The 20,037-nt window shown below is 46.8% G+C and overlaps 1 protein-coding gene across 1 annotated transcript in view; it reads left to right on the plus strand.

The window, feature by feature from the left end:
- Window positions 1–20,037, plus strand: part of LOC132807060 (nascent polypeptide-associated complex subunit alpha, muscle-specific form-like) — a 93,381-nt gene that overhangs the window by 60,999 nt on the left and 12,345 nt on the right. The window contains exons 4-6 of the mRNA XM_060821363.1: window positions 7,477–7,648; window positions 15,370–16,354; window positions 18,527–18,705. Of these exons, the coding sequence (XP_060677346.1) occupies window positions 7,477–7,648; window positions 15,370–16,354; window positions 18,527–18,705 (1,336 nt within the window). The remainder of the gene's footprint in view (window positions 1–7,476; window positions 7,649–15,369; window positions 16,355–18,526; window positions 18,706–20,037) is intronic.

Here is a 20,037-nt window from a genome sequence, read left to right on the forward strand (position 1 = left end):
AACAGCCCCTTGTGGATATTATAAAGGGGAAGTCGCTATATATTATAGACAATAACAGCCCCTTGTGGATATTATAAAGCTGCGGTCTCTATATATTATAGAGAATAACAGCCCCTTGTGAATATTATAGAGCTGTAGTCTCTATAAATTATAGACAAAAACAGCCCTTTGTGGATATTATAAAGCTGCGGTCTCTATATATTATAGACAATAACAGCCCCCTTTGGATATTATAAAGCTGTAGTCCCTATATATTATAGAGAATAACAGCCCCTTCTGGATATTATAAAGCTGTAGTCTCTATATATTATAGACAATAACAGCCCCCTGTGGATATTATAAAGCTGTAGTCCCTATATATTATAGAGAATAACAGCCCCTTGTGGATATTATAAAGCTGTAGTCTCTACATATTATAGAGAATAACAGCCCCTTGTGGATATTATAAAGCTGTAGTCTCTATATATTATTGAGAATAACAGCCCCTTGTGGATATTATAAAGCTGTAGTCTCTATATATTATTGACAATAACAGCTCCCTGTGGATATTATAAAGTTGTAGTCCCTATATATTATAGAGAATAACGGCCCCTTGTGGATATTATAAAGCTGTAATCCCTATATATTATAGAGAATAACAGCCCCTTGTGGATATTATAAAGCTGTAGTCTCTATATATTATAGAGAATAACAGCCCCTTGTGGATATTATAAAGCTGTAGTCTCTATATATTATAGACAATAACAGCCCCCTGTGGATATTATAAAGCTGTACTCTCTATATATTATAGAGAATAACAGCCCCTTGTGGATATTATAAAGCTGTAGTCTCTATATATTATCGACAATAACAGCCCGTTGTGGATATTATAAAGCTGTAGTCTCTATATATTATAGACAATAACAGCCTCTTGTGGATATTATAAAGCTGTAGTCTCTATATATTATAGACAATAACAGCCCCTTGTGGATATTATAAAGCTGTAGTCTCTATATATTATAGACAATAACAGCCTCTTGTGGAGATTATAAAGCTGTAGTCTCTATATATTATAGACAATAACAGCCCCTTGTGGATATTATAAAGCTGTAGTCTCTATACATTATAGAGAATAACAGCCCCTTGTGGATATTATAAAGCTGTAGTCTCTATATATTATAGACAATAACAGCCCCTTGTGGATATTATAAAGCTGTAGTCGCTATATATTATAGACAATAACAGCCCCTTGTGGATATTATAAAGCTGCGGTCTCTATATATTATAGAGAATAACAGCCCCTTGTGGATATTATAAAGCTGTAGCCTCTATATATTATAGACAATAACAGCCCCCTGTGGATATTATAAAGCTGTAGTCTCTATATATTATAGACAATATCAGCCCCTTGTGGATATTATAAAGCTGTAGTCTCTATATATTATACACAATAACAGCCCTTTGTGGATATTATAAAGTTGTAGTCTCTATATATTATAGACAATAACAGCCCGTTGTGGACATTATAAAGCTGTAGTCTCTATATATTATAGACAACAACAGCCCCTTGTGGATATTATAAAGCTGCAGTCTCTTTATTTTATAGAGAATAACAGCCCCTTGTGGATATTATAAAGCTGTAGTCTCTATATATTATAGACAACAACAGCCCCTTGTGGATATTATAAAGCTGTAGTCTCTATATATTATGCAGAATAACAGCCCCTTGTGGATATTATAAAGCTGTAGTCTCTATATATTATAGACAATAACCGCCCCTTGTGGATATTATAAAGCTGTAGTATCTATATATTATAGACAACAACAGCCCCTTGTGGATATTATAAAGCTGCAGTCTCTATATATTATAGAGAATAACCGCCCCTTGTGGATATTATAAAGCTGTAGTCTCTATATATTATAGACAACAACAGCCCCTTGTGGATATTATAAAGCTGTAGTCTCTATATATTATGCAGAATAACAGCCCCTTGTGGATATTATAAAGCTGTAGTCTCTATATGTTATAGAGAATAACAGCCTCTTGTGGATATTATAAAGCTGTAGTCTCTATATATTATAGAGAATAACAGCCCCTTGTGGATATTATAAAGCTGTAGTCTCTATATATTATAGACAATAACAGCCCCCTGTGGATATTATAAAGCTGTAGTCTCTATATATTATAGAGAATAACAGCCCCTTGTGGATATTATAAAGCTGTAGTCTCTATATATTATAGACAATAACAGCCCCTTGTGGATATTATAAAGCTGTAGTCTCTATATATTATAGAGAATAACAGCCCCTTGTGGATATTATAAAGCTGTAGTCTCTATATATTATAGACAATAACAGCCCCTTGTGCATATTATAAAGCTGTAGTCTCTATATATTATAGAGAATAACAGCCCCTTGTGGATATTATAAAGCTGTAGTCTCTATATTATTTTAGAGAATAACTGCCCCTTGTGGATATTATAAAGGTGTAGTCTCTATATATTGTAGACAATAACCGCCCCTTGTGGATATTATAAAGCTGCGGTCTCTATATATTATAGACAACAACAGCCCCTTGTGGATATTATAAAGCTGCAGTCTCTATATATTATAGAGAATAACAGCCCCTTGTGGATATTATAAAGCTGTAGTCTCTATATATTATAGACAACAACAGCCCCTTGTGGATATTATAAAGCTGTAGTCTCTATATATTACAGAGAATAACAGCCTCTTGTGGATATTATAAAGCTGTAGTCTCTGTATATTATAGAGAGTAACAGCCCCTTGTGGATATTGTAAAGCTGTAGTCTCTATATATTATAGACAATAACAGCCCCCTGTGGATATTGTAAAGCTGTAGTCTCTATATATTATAGAGAATAACAGCCCCTTGTGGATATTATAAAGCTGTAGTCTCTATATATTATAGAGAATAACAGCCCCTTGTGGATATTATAAAGCTGTAGTCTCTATATATTATAGACAATAACAGCCCCTTGTGCATATTATAAAGCTGTAGTCTCTATATATTATAGAGAATAACAGCCCCTTGTGGATATTATAAAGCTGTAGGCTCTATATATTATAGAGAATAACAGCCCCTTGTGGATATTATAAAGCTGTAGTCTCTATATATTACAGACAATAACAGCCCCTTGTGGATATTATAAAGCTGTAGTCTCTATATATTATAGAGAATAACAGCCCCTTGTGGATATTATAAAGCTGTAGTCTCTATATATTATAGACAATAACAGCCCCTTGTGGATATTATAAAGCTGTAGTCGCTATATATTATAGACAATAACAGCCCCTTGTGGATATTATAAAGCTGTGGTCTCTATATATTATAGAGAATAACAGCCCCTTGTGAATATTATAAAGCTGTAGTCTCTATAAATTATAGACAAAAACAGCCCCTTGTGGATATTATAAAGCTGTAGTCTCTATATATTATAGACAATAACAGCCCCCTGTGGATATTATAAAGCTGTAGTCCCTATATATTATAGAGAATAACAGCCCCTTGTGGATATTATAAAGCTGTAGTCTCTATATATTATAGACAATAACAGCCCCCTGTGGATATTATAAAGCTGTAGTCCCTATATATTATAGAGAATATCAGCCCCTTGTGGATATTATAAAGCTGTAGTCTCTATATATTATAGAGAATAACAGCCCCTTGTGGATATTATAAAGCTGTAGTCTCTATATATTATTGAGAATAACAGCCCCTTGTGGATATTATAAAGCTGTAGTCTCTATATATTATTGACAATAACAGCTCCCTGTGGGTATTATAAAGTTGTAGTCCCTATATATTATCGAGAATAACGGCCCCTTGTGGATATTATAAAGCTGTAATCCCTATATATTATAGAGAATAACAGCCCCTTGTGGATATTATAAAGCTGTAGTCTCTATATATTATAGAGAATAACAGCCCCTTGTGGATATTATAAAGCTGTAGTCTCTATATATTATAGACAATAACAGCCCCTTGTGGATATTATAAAGCTGTAGTCTCTATATATTATAGACAATAACAGCCCCCTGTGGATATTATAAAGCTGTACTCTCTATATATTATAGAGAATAACAGCCCCTTGTGGATATTATAAAGCTGTAGTCTCTATATATTATCGACAATAACAGCCCGTTGTGGATATTATAAAGCTGTAGTCTCTATATATTATAGACAATAACAGCCTCTTGTGGATATTATAAAGCTGCAGTCTCTATATATTATAGACAATAACAGCCCCTTGTGGATATTATAAAGCTGTCGTCTCTATACATTATAGAGAATAACAGCCCCTTGTGGATATTATAAAGCTGTAGTCTCTATATATTATAGACAATAACAGCCCCTTGTGGATATTATAAAGCTGTAGTCTCTATACATTATAGAGAATAACAGCCCCTTGTGGATATTATAAAGCTGTAGTCTCTATATATTATAGACAATAACAGCCCCTTGTGGATATTATAAAGCTGTAGTCGCTATATATTATAGACAATAACAGCCCCTTGTGGATATTATAAAGCTGCGGTCTCTATATATTATAGAGAATAACAGCCCCTTGTGGATATTATAAAGCTGTAGTCTCTATATATTATAGACAATAACAGCCCCTTGTGGATATTATAAAGCTGCGGTCTCTATACATTATAGACAATAACAGCCCCCTGTGGATATTATAAAGCTGTAGTCCCTATATATTATAGAGAATAACAGCCCCTTGTGGATATTATAAAGCTGTAGTCTCTATATATTATAGACAATAACAGCCCCCTGTGGATATTATAAAGCTGTAGTCTCTATATATTATAGACAATAACAGCCCCTTGTGGATATTATAAAGCTGTAGTCTCTATATATTATAGACAATAACAGCCCCTTGTGGATATTATAAAGCTGTAGTCTCTATATATTATAGACAATAACAGCCCCTTGTGGATATTATAAAGCTGTAGTCGCTATATATTATAGACAATAACAGCCCCTTGTGGATATTATAAAGCTGCGGTCTCTATATATTATAGACAATAACAGCCCCCTGTGGATATTATAAAGCTGTAGTCCCTATATATTATAGAGAATAACAGCCCCTTGTGGATATTATAAAGCTGTAGTCTCTATATATTATAGACAATAACAGCCCCCTGTGGATATTATAAAGCTGTAGTCTCTATATATTATAGAGAATAACAGCCCCTTGTGGATATTATAAAGCTGTAGTCTCTACATATTATAGACAATAACAGCCCCTTGTGGATATTATAAAGCTGTAGTCTCTATATATTATAGACAATAACAGCCCCTTGTGGATATTATAAAGCTGTAGTCTCTATATATTATAGACAATAACAGCCCCTTGTGGATATTATAACGCTGTAGTCTCTATATATTATAGAGAATAACAGCCCCTTGTGGATATTATAAAGCTGTAGTCTCTATATATTATAGACAATAACAGCCCCTTGTGGATATTATAAAGCTGTAGTCTCTATATATTATGGACAATAACAGCCCCCTGTGGGTATTATAAAGCTGTAGTCTCTATATATTATAGACAATAACAGCCCCTTGTGGGTATTATAAAGCTGTAGTCTCTATATATTATAGAGAATAACAGCCCCTTGTGGATATTATAAAGCTGTAGTCTCTATATATTATAGAGAATAACAGCCCCCTGTGGATATAATAAAGCTGTAGTCTCTATATATTATAGAGAATAACAGCCCCTTGTGGATATTATAAAGCTGTAGTCTCTATATATTATAGAGAATAACAGCCCCTTGTGGATATTATAACGCTGTAGTCTCTATATATTATAGAGAATAACGGCCCCTTGTGGATATTATAAAGCTGTAGTCTCTATATATTATAGACAATAACGGCCCCTTGTGGATATTATAAAGCTGTAGTCTCTATATATTATAGACAATAACGGCCCCCTGTGGATATTATAAAGCTGTAGTCTCTATATATTGTAGACAATAACAGCCCCCTGTGGATATTATAAAGCTGTAGTCTCTATATATTGTAGACAATAACAGCCCCTTGTGGATATTATAAAGCTGTAGTCTCTATATATTATAGACGATAACAGCCCCTTGTGGATATTATAAAGCTGTAGTCTCTATATATTATAGAGAATAACAGCCTCTTGTGGATATTATAAAGCTGTAGTCTCTATATATTATAGACAATAACAGCCCCTTGTGGATATTATAAAGCTGTAGTCTCTATATATTATAAAGAATAACAGCCCCTTGTGGATATTATAAAGCTGTAGTCTCTATATATTATAGAGAATAACAGCCTCTTGTGGATATTATAAAGCTGTAGTCTCTATATTATAGACAATAACAGCCCATTGTGGATATTATAAAGCTGTAGTCTCTATATATTATAGACAATATCAGCCCCTTGTGGATATTATAAAGCTGTACTCTCTATATATTATAGACAATAACCGCCCCTTGTGGATATTATAAAGCTGTAGTCTCTATATATTATAGACAATATCAGCCCCTTGTGGATATTATAAAGCTGTACTCTCTATATATTATAGACAATAACCGCCCCTTGTGGATATTATAAAGCTGTAGTCTCTATATATTATAGACAATAACAGCCCCGTGTGGATATTATAAAGCTGTAGTCTCTATATATTATAGACAATAACAGCCCCTTGTGGATATTATAAAGCTGTAGTCTCTATATATTATAGACAATATCAGCCCCTTGTGGATATTATAAAGCTGTACTCTCTATATATTATAGACAATAACCGCCCCTTGTGGATATTATAAAGCTGTAGTCTCTATATATTATAGACAATAACAGCCCCGTGTGGATATTATAAAGCTGTAGTCTCTATATATTATAGACAATATCAGCCCCTTGTGGATATTATAAAGCTGTACTCTCTATATATTATAGACAATAACCGCCCCTTGTGGATATTATAAAGCTGTAGTCTCTATATATTATAGAGAATAACAGCCCCTTGTGGATATTATAAAGCTGTAGTCTCTATATATTATAGAGAATAACAGCCCCTTGTGGATATTATAAAGCTGTAGTCTCTATATATTATAGAGAATAACAGCCCCCTGTGGATATTATAAAGCTGTAGTCTCTATATATTATTGACAATAACAGCCCCTTGTGGATATTATAAAGTTGTGTAGGTGTGCACCTCCCTGTGTATATTATAGAAATTAACAATGCCCTAAGTTGTCCCCTTGAGGGAAAAGCAGCCCCTCATAGATTATCGGAAATAAATCCCCCTCTGTGTGGATTGTAGCGATCAGCATGTGTATGAATGACAGTATCTGTTTATTGTCGAGGGCAGGAGGCCCTATTACTGTTGCAGGAAGTATGTCCCCAGTGTTGCTGTCAGTCTCCAGCATTCTTCGTTGTTCCTGTCTCTCTTTCCCTGCAAACATTGTCTGATGTAATCATTTGCCTCCCCTCAGATGGACCTAACCGAGACAGTAGGCAGCGAGGTGCAACACTCACCCACGTATCCGAGGACTCCCATCACTGGAAGAGGCTCGAAACTTCCCTCACTGTGTAACATCATCGGCAAGAAGCAGCAAGTCCCAGAGCTGGCTGAAGGCCCGGACATCATGGGCTGTGTGTCAGCAGGTACACATTCTCCAACAGGGAGGGGGTCCAGAGGGTCAGCAAACAGGCCTCTGTTTCCCAGCAATTGACAATCAGCATGGGAGTGTGTGATGCGGGGGATAGTGTAGAGGGAGCTTTACCCTGTATCTAACCCCGTGCTGTCCCTCTCCCCGGGATGGGGGGCACAGTGTAGAGGGAGCTTTACTCTGTATCTAACCCCGTGCTGTCCCTGTCCCTGGGAGTGTCTGATGGGGGGGGATTGTGTAGAGGGAGCTTTACTCTGTATCTAACCCCGTGCTGTCCCTGTCCCTGGGATGGGGGGGATAGTGTAGAGGGAGCTTTACTCTGTATCTAACCCCCATGCGGTCCCTGTCCCTGGGATGGGGGGGACAGTGTAGAGGGAGCTTTACTCTGTATCTAACCCCATGCGGTCCCTGTCCCTGGGATGGGAGCGACAGTGTAGAGGAAGCTTTACTCTGTCTCTAACCATGTGCTGTCCCTGTCCCTGGGATGGGGGGGACAGTGTAGAGGGAGCTTTACCCTGTATCCATCCCCGTGCTGTCCCTGTCCCTGGGATGGGGGGACAGTGTAGAGGGAGCTTTATCTGTATCTAACCCCGTGCTGTCCCTGTCCCTGGGAGTGTTTGATGGTGAGGACAGTGTAGAGGGAGCTTTACTCTGTATCTAATCCCGTGCTGTCCGTGTCCCTGGGATGGGGGGGAAAAGTGTAGAGGGAGCTTTACTCTGTATCTAACCCCATGTGTCCCGGTCCCTGGGATGGGGGGAACTGTGTAGAGGGAGCTTTCCTGTGTATCTAACCCCGTGCTGTCCCTGTCCCTGGGAGTGTCTGATGGGGGGGGATTGTGTAGAGGGAGCTTTACTCTGTATCTAACCCCATGCGATCCCTGTCCCTGGGATGGGAGGGACAGTGTAGAGGAAGCTTTACTCTGTCTCTAACCATGTGCTGTCCCTGTCCCTGGGATGGGGGGGACAGTGTAGAGGGAGCTTTACCCTGTATCTAACCACGTGCTGTCCCTGTCCCTGGGATGGGGGGACAGTGTAGAGGGAGCTTTACTCTGTATCTAACCCCGTGCTGTCCCTGTCCCTGTGATAGGGGGGACAGTGTAGAGGGAGCTTTACCCTATATCTAACCCCGTGCTGTCCCTGTCCCTGGGATGGGGGGGACAGTGTAGAGGGAGCTTTATCTGTATCTAACCCCGTGCTGTCTCTGTCCCTGGAATGGGGGGACAGTGTAGAGGGAGCTTTCCCCTGTATCTAACCCCGTGCTGTCCCTCTCCCTGGGATGGGAGGGAGGGGTCAGTGTAGAGGAAGCTTTACCCTGTATCTAACCCCGTGCTGTCCCTGTCCCTGGGATCGGGGGGGACAGTGTAGAGGGAGCTTTACTCTGTATCTAACCCCGTGCTGCCCCTGTCCCTGGGATGGGGGGGGACAGTGTAGAGGGAGCTTTACTCTGTATCTAACCCCGTGCTGCCCCTGTCCCTGGGATGGGGGGGGACAGTGTAGAGGGAGCTTTACTCTGTATCTAGCCTCTTCCCCTCTTCCCCCAATGCCTTCCTCCCGACACGCTGCCTTATGTCACACGTACCACATCTCTCCCTCTGCAGTTCCCTTTCACATGGGATGACTCTGTCACAAACCCTGATGCGGTGATACAGAAGGTACATATTGCTGAAAAGGGTGCTATGTTAAACAGTCACCATGTCATACAGCACAGAAACAAACCCTTCGGCCTAACCTGTCCCTGCCGAACATCATCTCAGACTAAACCCGTCCCGGCTGCCTGCTCCCGGCTCATACGTCTCCAACCCCTTTTCCTGTTCATCTCCTTGTCCGAATGATTTTTAAACATTGTGATTGTGCCCACACCCACTGCTTTCTCAGCCGGTTCATTCCACACGCAAATACTCTGTGTGGAGAATTTACCCCTCGTGTCTTTTTATAAAATCTCTCTCCTCTCACCTTAAAAATGTGCATCCTCGTCTTGAAATCCCCCTCACCCTCAGAAAAAAGGCAGCTATCGTTAGGCCCCGTCTTTACCCCTCATTATTTTGTCAACTTCTGTAAAATCATCTCTCAACATCCTACGCTGCAGTGAAAATAGTCCCAGCCTCTCCAGCTTTTCTTGATAAACCTTCCATACCTTGTAACATGCTTTTCTCAACCCCTTCCAGTTTAACCACATCCTCCCTACTACATGATTTGGACTGGGGTGTACCAAGTTAAAACTCACACAACGCCAGGTTATAGTCCAACAGGTTTAAATGGAAGCACTAGCTTTCGGAGCGCTGCTCCTGTGCCACAACCACCTGGTGAAGGAGCGGCGCTCCGAAAGCTAGTGCTTCCATTTAAACCTGTTGGACTATAACCTGGCATTGTGTGATGCTTAACTTCCTACAACAGGGTGACCAGAACCGGACGCAGTATTCCAGACGAGGCCTCACCAATGTCCTTTACAACCTCAACATGGCTCCCCTCCTCCTACAATGACCAATGAAGGGAAGTGTTCTCCAGCACTATCCAAGGCCCCACCAATACTCCTCTCAGTCCTGCCCATTGACAGTGTGTTGTTGAAGCTTAAGGTCTGGCACTCAGCAGGGTAAATGGTGAATGACTGCACCTACATCGCCCATGGAAGGAAAGGGGTGGAGATTGATTAACAAGTTGACTGTAATTGGCTGAGGCGTGACTATACTTCCCTGGCTGCTTCCTCCACAGCGGGAGTGTCACTGTGCTTGTCATCTAGAGGGTTCGAATCCAGCCAGCACTGCTGCCTCACAGCGCCAGGTTCCCAGGTTCGATTCCAGCCTCGGGCGATTGTCCGTGTGGAGTTTGCACGTTCTCCCCGTGTCTGCGTGGGTTTCCTCTGGGTGCACCAGTCCAAAGATGTGCAGGTTAGGGTGGATTGGCCATGCTAAATTACCCATAGTGCCCAGGGATGTGCAGGTTAGGGTGGATTGGCCATGCTAAATTACCCATAGTGCCCAGGGATGTGCAGGTTAGGGTGGATTGGCCATGCTAAATTACCCATAGTGCCCAGGGATGTGCAGGTTAGGGTGGATTGGCCATGCTCAATTACCCATCGTGCCCAGGGATGTGCAGGTTAGGGTGGATTGGCCATGCTAAATTACCCATAGTGCCCAGGGATGTGCAGGTTAGGGTGGATTGGCCGTGCTAAATTACCCATAGTGCCCAGGAATGTGCAGGTTAGGGTGAATTGGCCATTCTAAATTACCCATAGTGCCCAGGAATGTGCAGGTTAGGGTGGATTGACCATGCTAAATTACCCATAGTGCCCAGGGATGTGCAGGTTAGGGTGCACTGGCCGTGCTAAATTACCCATAGTGCCCAGGAATGTGCAGGTTAGGGTGGATTGGCCATGCTAAATTACCCATAGTGCCCAGGGATGTGCAGGTTAGTGTGGATTGGCCATGCTAAATTACCCATAGTGCCCAGGGATGTGCAGGTTAGGGTGGATTGGCCATGCTAAATTACCCATAGTGCCCAGGAATGTGCAGGTTAGGGTGGATTGGCCATGCTAAATTACCCATAGTGCCCAGGGATGTGCAGGTTAGGGTGCACTGGCCGTGCTAAATTACCCATAGTGCCCAGGAATGTGCAGGTTAGGGTGGATTGGCCATGCTAAATTACCCATAGTGCCCAGGGATGTGCAGGTTAGTGTGGATTGGCCATGCTAAATTACCCATAGTGCCCAGGGATGTGCAGGTTAGGGTGGATTGGCCGTGCTAAATTACCCATAGTGCCCAGGAATGTGCAGGTTAGGGTGGATTGGCCATGCTAAATTACCCATAGTGCCCAGGGATGTGCAGGTTAGGGTGGATTGGCCATGCTAAATTACCCATAGTGCCCAGGGATGTGCAGGTTAGGGTGGAGTGGCCGTGCTAAATTACCCATAGTGCCCAGGAATGTGCAGGTTAGGGTGGATTGGCCATGCTAAATTACCCATAGTGCCCAGGGATGTGCAGGTTACAGTGAATTGGCCATGCTAGATTGTCCATAGTTATTACAGCATTAGTCAGAGAGGGGTGGGTTACTCTTCAGAAGGTCAATGTAGACTAGTTGGGTTGAAAGTTCTTTCTTATTTACCCTGTCTCTGCCTCTTGGAATTTTGTAGATCTCAATCATAAGCCTCTCAACTTTCTCCGCTCTAAGGAAAACCCAACGCCAGACTATTCAGTCTCTTTTCATAGCTGAATTGCTCCAAGCCAGGCAGTGTCCTGGTGAATCTCCTCTCCACCCTCTCCAATCACGTCCCTCCTATGACGGTGGTTTCCAGAAATGCACACATACTTATCCAGTCCCAGCATCATCTGCTTTTGTTCGCCAGTTTGTTGCCGTGACCAACGAAAGCAGGTCTCCCACATAGCTTCTTCACCACCTTTTGTAGCTGTCCTGCTGCCCTCAGGGTCCTGTGGAGATTAACACCAACATCCGACGGCTCCTCTGTAATTTGTAAGGTCCGATCACTCAAGATGTGCTCCCCTTGCCTTATTAGACTTCCCAGACATCTCGGGGTAAAATTCCATTTGTTCAGCCCATCTAACCTGCTCGGTCAAGTCTCTGACCATCCACTGGGTGAGAAGGTTCCTGCTCACCAACCTCCCCACCTGCCCTTGCCCCCACAGCCCAATCACTCTGACTGGAGTTTTCACGTTCCCATCAGGGCCTGAATTTTCCAATCCCTTTGGGCCCCTCATCATTTTCTGCTCTGAAGGAAACATCCCTGACCTATCAGGTCCTTCCTGATGGACAAACATTTGCCTCCATCTCGTCCGCGTTCTTCTGAGTAACTGGAACTGGAAGCAGTGCTCTGGTGTCAATCTGGATCCCCCGAGAGGGGCCTCTCAGTTCTGCGATCGATCAAGTAAACACTAGCAGCTCGGTCTTTTTCAACAATTGATTACGGTGCCGGGCATAAGTTATCCAGCAACGCAGGGGTTCAGGAAAAAGCTGATGCAATTAGCTTAAAACGCAGGCAACTTTTATAGGTCTGTTACCAAACAGAACAACCTTCATTTCAAAATTAATCCAATAAAATGAAATAAAATGACAAGTAGACATAAAATTAAGCCAATGATATTTCCTGGGAACTGACTCGTTTTGCACACCCCTACCTCTCGCCACAGTCTTCCAAGGCCAGTCTAGGATACTTTAATAATATCCTATCTGACCTCGTTAATTTATACAATGAACAGAGCATTGTGTGCTAATCTCTTTCAATTAGTTCAGGAATGTGGTTTTCAGCAGAGTTGGATGCCATTTTAAACAGAATTGTTAATTTGCTCCTAGAAGCCATTTTGTAATGTCCCTTGCACTAAGAAGCCATTTTGTAATGTCACTCGCACTAAGAAGCCATTTTGTAATGTTACTCACTCTAAGAAGCCATTTTGTAATGTCACTCGCACTAAGAAGCCACTTTGTAATGTCACTCGCACTAAGAAGCCATTTTGTAATGTTACTCACTCTAAGAAGCCATTTTGTTATGTTACTCGCACTAAGAAGCCATTTTGTAATGTCACATGCACTAAGAAGCCATTTTGTAATGTCACTCGCACTAAGAAGCCACTTTGTAATGTCACTCGCACTAAGAAGCCATTTTGTAATGTTACATGCACTAAGAAGCCATTTTGTAATGTTACTCACTCTAAGAAGCCATTTTGTAATGTCACTCGCACTAAGAAGCCACTTTGTAATGTCACTCGCACTAAGAAGCCATTTTGTAGTGAGTAAAAGCATGCATTAAATGGTTGCTCCTGACAACAGCCTAACCCCGGATTTTAGATCCTGACTGGCTGGGAGTTAGCCACTGATTTATACTGTTCCAGGATCACCTCCCAACTCTTAAAGCCTATGTCTCAGTTAATAAACAAAGGTCTCCTGTAAACTGTCACACCTATGCTCCCGTCCCCGGGGATCTGTAGACACACACCCGCATGTTACATCTCTGCTCCTCCGTACTCCTCACAACTCCCGCCCATTCGGCGTTTACTCCCCAGTTCACACACCCCCCCAACCAGGATTGCCAACGTAGGACTGAGGACCACTGGGCCCTCTGAGCCTGCAGCACCATTCAGTGAGACTGTGACTGATCCAACCACTCCACAGTGAACCCCACGTGACCAGTCCATCATGTCATCAGTACGCACCACCAATAGCAAGTCACTGGAAACAGCCTTCCACCCAGAAGCACACCCATCAACCACTAACCACTGCTCCTCGCCTCTCGGCACCTCCTGGATCCAGCTTACCACTCGGCCTGGGATCCCATGGGCCTTTGCTCTTCTGACAAATTGGCCAAGTCAGCCCTTGTCAGCCACAGGATATAGATTGTCTGGGACTCGGGATAATAACGTCCTTGCTCTTCTTCAAAATGGTGCCGTTGCGTTTCTCTTACGTCTGCAGACAAAGCCTTCAGTCGAATTCCTCGTCCAACAGAGAGCGTCTCCAACTGGGCGCTGGCTTGAAGTCATGATTTGGAGATGCCAGTGTTGGACTGGGGGTGGACAAAGTTAAAAATCACACAACACCGGGTTATAGGTTTATTTGGAAGCTCCGACAGCTAGTGTGCTTCCAATCAGACCTGTTGGAGTATAACCTGGTGTTGTGTGATTTTTAACTCACTCCAAGTCTTAGCTTTAGTTTGGGTGCTGAAACTCGGGTGGGATTTGAAGCCAGAGCCAAGCCAAGGCGCTAGCTACTGAGCCAGTTGGCCGGCTCTTACCGAGGACGGCTTGTTCCCGCTGAGTTTGTTTTTTTCCCGATGTGGGAAGTGCAGTATTTGTCGCCCCGTCCCTCAGATGAGGTGGTTTGTTGCACTGTTTCAGAAGGCAGTGGGTCTGGCCCCGCACTGCAGGCAAGGACAGCAGATCTCCTTCTCTGAAGGACTTCAAGTTGAATTGAATTGGATTGAAACTTGAAAGGGTCCAGGAAAGATTTACAAGGGGGTTGCCAAGGTTTGAGCTACAGGGAGAGGCTGAGGGGGTGACCTGGTTTATAAAATCATGAGGGGGCAGGGATAGGGGTAAATAGACAAGGTCTTTTCCCCCCTGGGGTGGGGGAACTAGAGGGGAGTAGGTTTAGGGTGAGAGGGGAAAGGGAGCTGAGGGGGTACCTTTCTCACCCAGAGGGTGGTGCGTGTGTGGAATGAGCTGCCAGAGGAAGTGGTGGGGGCTGGTACAATGACAGTGTTGAAAAGGTGGATGGGGACAGGGATAGGAAGGGATTGGAGGGGAATGGGCCGGGTGCTGGCAGGTGGGACTAGATTGGGTTGGGGTATCTGGGTCAGCACGGACGGGTTGGACCGAAGGGTCTGTTTCCCTGCTGTCCATCTCTCTGACTCTATGGATTGAATTGATTGTCCGGTGTAGCGGGGGCACAGTGAAAAGCTGTGTCGTGTGAGCAATCCAGGCAGATCACAGAGTTAAGTCGCGTCAATGAGGTCAACAGCGGTTAGAGTTTGTGAGTCCATTCGGTATTCCGACTCTGTGAATGTGACGAGCCTTGATGGTTACGATGGTCACCATGACCAGAGATTAGCTTTGCCTGCCCAGATTTCCCCAGCTGCGGGTATCCTGGGCACTGCCCCCCACCGCCTCCCTTTCCCACTTCCTCCCTGGGCGCCGCTCGTATTTCTGACTGACCTGCGTAGCGTGGCCAGTGCCGAGAGGAGTGACGACTCCCCGTTATCTGTGTTTGTGTTTCCAGGGCCCGAACACGGACCCACCTTCCAGGCACAGAAAGCCCAGCCGCGGAGCAGGAAGGGCCCCTCCAGTCCCCAGCAGCTGCTCATGGTGCCCAGGCAGAGCTCGGCTGGCATGGTCAGGAGGGGACAGTCCAGGGGCCTGCGCTACGAGGAGGGCGCCGAGGAGGGGGAGAAGGAGGAGGAGGAGGAGGAGGAGGAGGAGGAGGATGGCACGGCCAGGGCAGGGAGGCAGGAAGGCAGCTGCCCGGAGGCCGGCCTGCCCCTCCCGGCGACGGGGTCGGGGGCTGAGTCGGCCGGCCAGTGCCAGGACGCCCGCTCCCCGAGCCGGCAGCAGCAGACCAACCGCATCCTGCGCCGGCTGAGGCAGGAGAGGCTGGCCGGCGTGGTGCTGCCCGCCGCCCAGAAGGACGGGCAGGAGGGGGAGGAGGATGGAGCCCCGGGCCCCCCGGGCGCGGGCAGGGGCGCGGCGGCCGAGCCCCCCGGCGACTGGCTGCCCTTCCGGCTCAGGGTGCACCCGTGGGCCGTCCCCCAGAGACCCGCCGGCGGTGAGGGCGGGTGGCCCGTCCCCCGGTGGGCCCCGGCCAGGCCCGAAGCTGGCAGTGCCGCCTCCTCCCCGCGCCGCGCCCCTCCCCCTCCTCCCCCTGAGGCCTCCCAGGGCCCCAGAGCCAGCAGCAGCCCCCCACCCCTGCTGCCCCGGCTTGAACCCGGCCGCCTGGTCAGCCTGCTGGTGACTGCCGCCGGCTCGGCCGGCCCCGCCCGCCTCCAGCCCCTCTCGGCCAGCCCCACCTGGGCTCCCCGAGGCACCGGCCCGGCGCGCGGCCCACCCCTCTCCATGACCATCCTGGCCCTGTCCAGCCTGAGGAGCCAGGAGAGCAGCGAGGCCAGGAGGCCGGCCGGCTGGAGCACAGGGGACGCTGGCAAGGAGGCCCGGCCGGAGCCTGAGAAACCGCGGCCTGACCCAGAGACACTCCGCAAGCTGCAGGAGAGGTAAGGAGGAAGCCAGCGGGTGTGGGGGGAGGGGGAGGGGGGGGAGAGAGAGGGGGGGGGAGGGGGGGAGAGAGAGGGGGGGGGAGGGAGGGGAGAGAGAGAGGAGGGGGAGAGACGGGGGGGAGAGGGAGAGGGAGGAGAGAGAGAGGCGGGAGAAGGAGAGAGAGAGGAGGGGGGAGAGAGAGGGAGAGGGGGGAGAGAGAGAGGGGGGAGAGAGAGAGGGAGAGGGAGGAGGGGGGGAGAGAGTGGAGAGTAGGGAGGTGGAGAGAGGAGAGGAGAGAGGGGAGAGGGGGATAGGGAGAGAGGGAGAGAGGGCGGGGGGCGAGAGAGAGAGAGAGGGAGGGGAGGGGAGAGTGCGAGAGAGAGAAAGAGGGGGGGAGGGAGGGAGAGGGGAGAGGGGGAGTGTGGGGAGAGGGGGAGAGAGGGAGTGAGGGGAGGGGGAGAGAGGGGAGGGGGAGGGGGAGAGAGAGAGGGGGAGAGAGAGAGAGGGGGAGAGGGAGGGGGCGAGAGTGAGAGAAAGGGAGAGGGAGGAGGGAGAGGGGGGAGAGAGAGGGAGAGAGAGAGGGGGGAGAGAGAGGGGTGGAGAGAGAGAGGGGACGAGAACGAGAGAGAGAGAGGAGAGGGAGGGGGAGGAGAGAGAGAGAAACAGAGAGGACAGAGGGAGAGAGAAAAAGAGAGAGGCAGAGAGAGAAAAAGAGGCAGAGAGAGAGAATGGGAGGAGAAGGGAGAGAGAGAGAGACGGGAGAGAGAGAAAAGAGAGAGAGGGGGAAGGGGGAAAGAGAGACAGAGAGACAGGGGGGAGAGAGAGGGGAGGGGGAGGAAGAGAGGGGGAGAGAGAAAGACAAAGAGAGAGAAGGGGAGAGATGGGGGAGAGAGAGAGAGAGAGAGAGAGACGTATGCCATGTGTTAGGAGAAAGTGAGGACTGCAGATGCTGGAGATCAGAGGGAAAATGTGTTGCTGGAAAAGCGCAGCAGGTCAGGCAGCATCCAAGGAGCAGGAGAATCGACGTTTCGGGCATGAGCCCTTCTTGTGTGGAAATGCTTGAAATAGAGGGGAGGATATAGAGGGGCAAGAACGTAGTGGACAGGGTGTATAATTACAGGGTCGTTCTCATTGGGGGCTGAGGCAGTGGTAGCTTATAGGACAGGAAGGAGCAATAGTTCTGTCCGGGAAAGCTTTCTCTGTGTCCAGTCCGACTAAAAGCAGGAGACCCTGCTATATCGGCGTCCTGGGAATAAGGTGGGCCAGATGTCAGTGGGAGGACACACAGCACTCGATGTGTCCTCAGGTCAGGTCCGGGCAGACAAAGGAAAATAACCGAATAATCCAGAGGGAAAGGAATCAGCTGGGCAAAAGCCAACTTAAGAATTAATCTCAACCCAAATAAATTCGACTCAGAAGTCGGCAGGGGGTTGGACATTGACCTTCAAGGTGTTATTTGTGAGCACCGTTCCCTCCCCCCCACTCCTGCCCCAAAAGGGGAAGGGTAGGGTAAAACCAACCCAGAGCTCCCAAGGTGACAGCTCAGGGAGAAAGATTCACAAAAAAGCGAAGGCTGCAGATAGAGGACGTGCTGGAGAAACTCAGCAGGTGCGGAGAGAGACAGAGAAGCGGGATGAGCGGGTTTGTGTGCAGTGGCCCTCTGTCAGCTGGGGAAAGGGCGGTGTTCGCTGCTGACCATGTGGGGGTCAGGGGCAGGACACACAGCAGGCTCGACTATCCGAGCGAGATCGCGAGGTTCCCGACGCCGAGCGAAGCTACGTTATCCGGCATCGGATTGTCCGGAATGCGGGGAACCGAGAGAAAATACCCCCCAGCTCGGCCACGTCCTTCGGATAATCGAGATTGCCCTGCGTGCGGAGACAGTGCCAAAGGAAAGGGGGGGGGGAAGAAGGGTGGGGCAAAGAGAGGGATTGTTGCCAATGAGCTGAGCGGGGGGGGCACGAGCGAGACTGGCAGTTCAGGACAAGTTAGACAACGCAGGGATCGGGAGGGGCATCAAGCCTGGAGGAGGGAGTATGTTTGGAAAAGGGGCTCCCGGCAGAAGGACGCCCTTTGAAGAGGGGGCCGAACAGAGGGACTTTGCCCTCACGAGCGACGGGTACAGTAGAGAGCGCCCCCCCCCCTCCCTCCCCAAGTCTTTACTGACGGTGTCACCGCTCCGCCCCCAGCCTGCTTCGCGAGGACTCCGGGGAGGAGGAGGAGGATGAGGGTGACCTGTGCAGGATCTGCCTGATACCGGGCGGCACCCCCCTGAACCCGCTGCTCGAACCCTGCAAGTGTGTCGGCAGCCTGCAGTTCGTGCACCACGACTGCCTGAAGAAGTGGCTGCAAGCAAAGATTATTTCAGGTAGAGGGTCGCTGGGGTGGGGGAGGAGGAGGGGCGCGTGAGGAGGCTTGCGAGAATCCCACTCCGAGGCTCCTCCCTCGTACCTGCAATCACCAGGCCAATCCGACCCTTCATCTGCTCCCACCGGCAAACAAAAAGGTTTCCCGTGTTTCAGTCGAGGTGATTTTTGCCTCTCATTGTCTTCCCTCACCTCAGCGCAGAACAATCCAGCGCAGAACAGGCCCTTCGGCCCTCGATGTTGCGCCGACCTGTGAACTAATCTATGCCCATCCCCCAAAATCATCCCTGTGCTTATCTAAGGAGAGTTTAAATCTCCCTAACGTGGCTGAGTTGACTACGTTAGCAGGTAGGACATTCCACGCCCTTACCACTCTCTGAGTGAAGGACCTGCCTCTGATATCTATCTTAAATCTAACACCCCTCAGTTTGTAGTTCTGCCCCCTTGTACAAGCTGACATATCGTCCTGGGAAAAAGACTCTCACTGTCCACCCTCTCTAATCCTCTGACCATCTTGTACGTCTCTATCAAATCCCCCTTAGCCTTCGTCTCTCCAATGGGAACAGACCCAAGTCTCTCAGCCTTTCCTCAAAAGACCTTCCCTCCAGACCAGGCAACATCCTGGTAAATCTCCTCTGCACCTTTTCCCAACGCTTCCACATCCTTCCTGAAATATGGGAACCGGAACTGTACACAATATTCCAAGTGCGGCCGCACCAGCGTGTTGTGTAGTTGCAGCATGATATTGTGGCTCCGGAACTCAATCCCTCTCCCAATGAAACCTAACACACCGTGTGCCTTCTTAACAGCACTATCCACCTGGGTGGCAACTTTCAGGGATCTATGTACATGGACTCCAAGATCCCTCTGCACATCCACACTCCCAAGAATCTTTCCATTGACCCAGTACTCTGCCTTCCTGTTATTCTTCCCAAAGTGCATCACCTCACATTTAGCTGCATTGAACTCCATTTGCCACCTCTCAGCCCAATTCTGCAGTTTATCCAAGTCCCCCTGCAACCTGTAACATTCTTCCACACTGTCCACAACTCCACCGACTTTAGTGTCATCTGCAAACTTACTAACCCACACCCCTATGCCTGTGTCCACGTCATTTATAAAAATGACAAACAGCAGTGGTCCCAAAACAGATCCTTGTGGAACACCACTAGTAACCGGACTCCAGGCTGAGTATTTTCCATCAACCACCACTCGCTGCCTTCCTTCAGAGAGTCAGTTTCTAATCCAAACTGCTAACTCACCCTCAATCCCATGCCTCTGCATTTTCTCCAACAGCCTCCCATGTGGAACCTTATCAAAGGCTTTACTGAAGT

This window comes from Hemiscyllium ocellatum (assembly GCF_020745735.1).
Source record: "Hemiscyllium ocellatum isolate sHemOce1 chromosome 27 unlocalized genomic scaffold, sHemOce1.pat.X.cur. SUPER_27_unloc_1, whole genome shotgun sequence".
In the NCBI taxonomy this organism is placed as follows: domain Eukaryota; kingdom Metazoa; phylum Chordata; class Chondrichthyes; order Orectolobiformes; family Hemiscylliidae; genus Hemiscyllium; species Hemiscyllium ocellatum.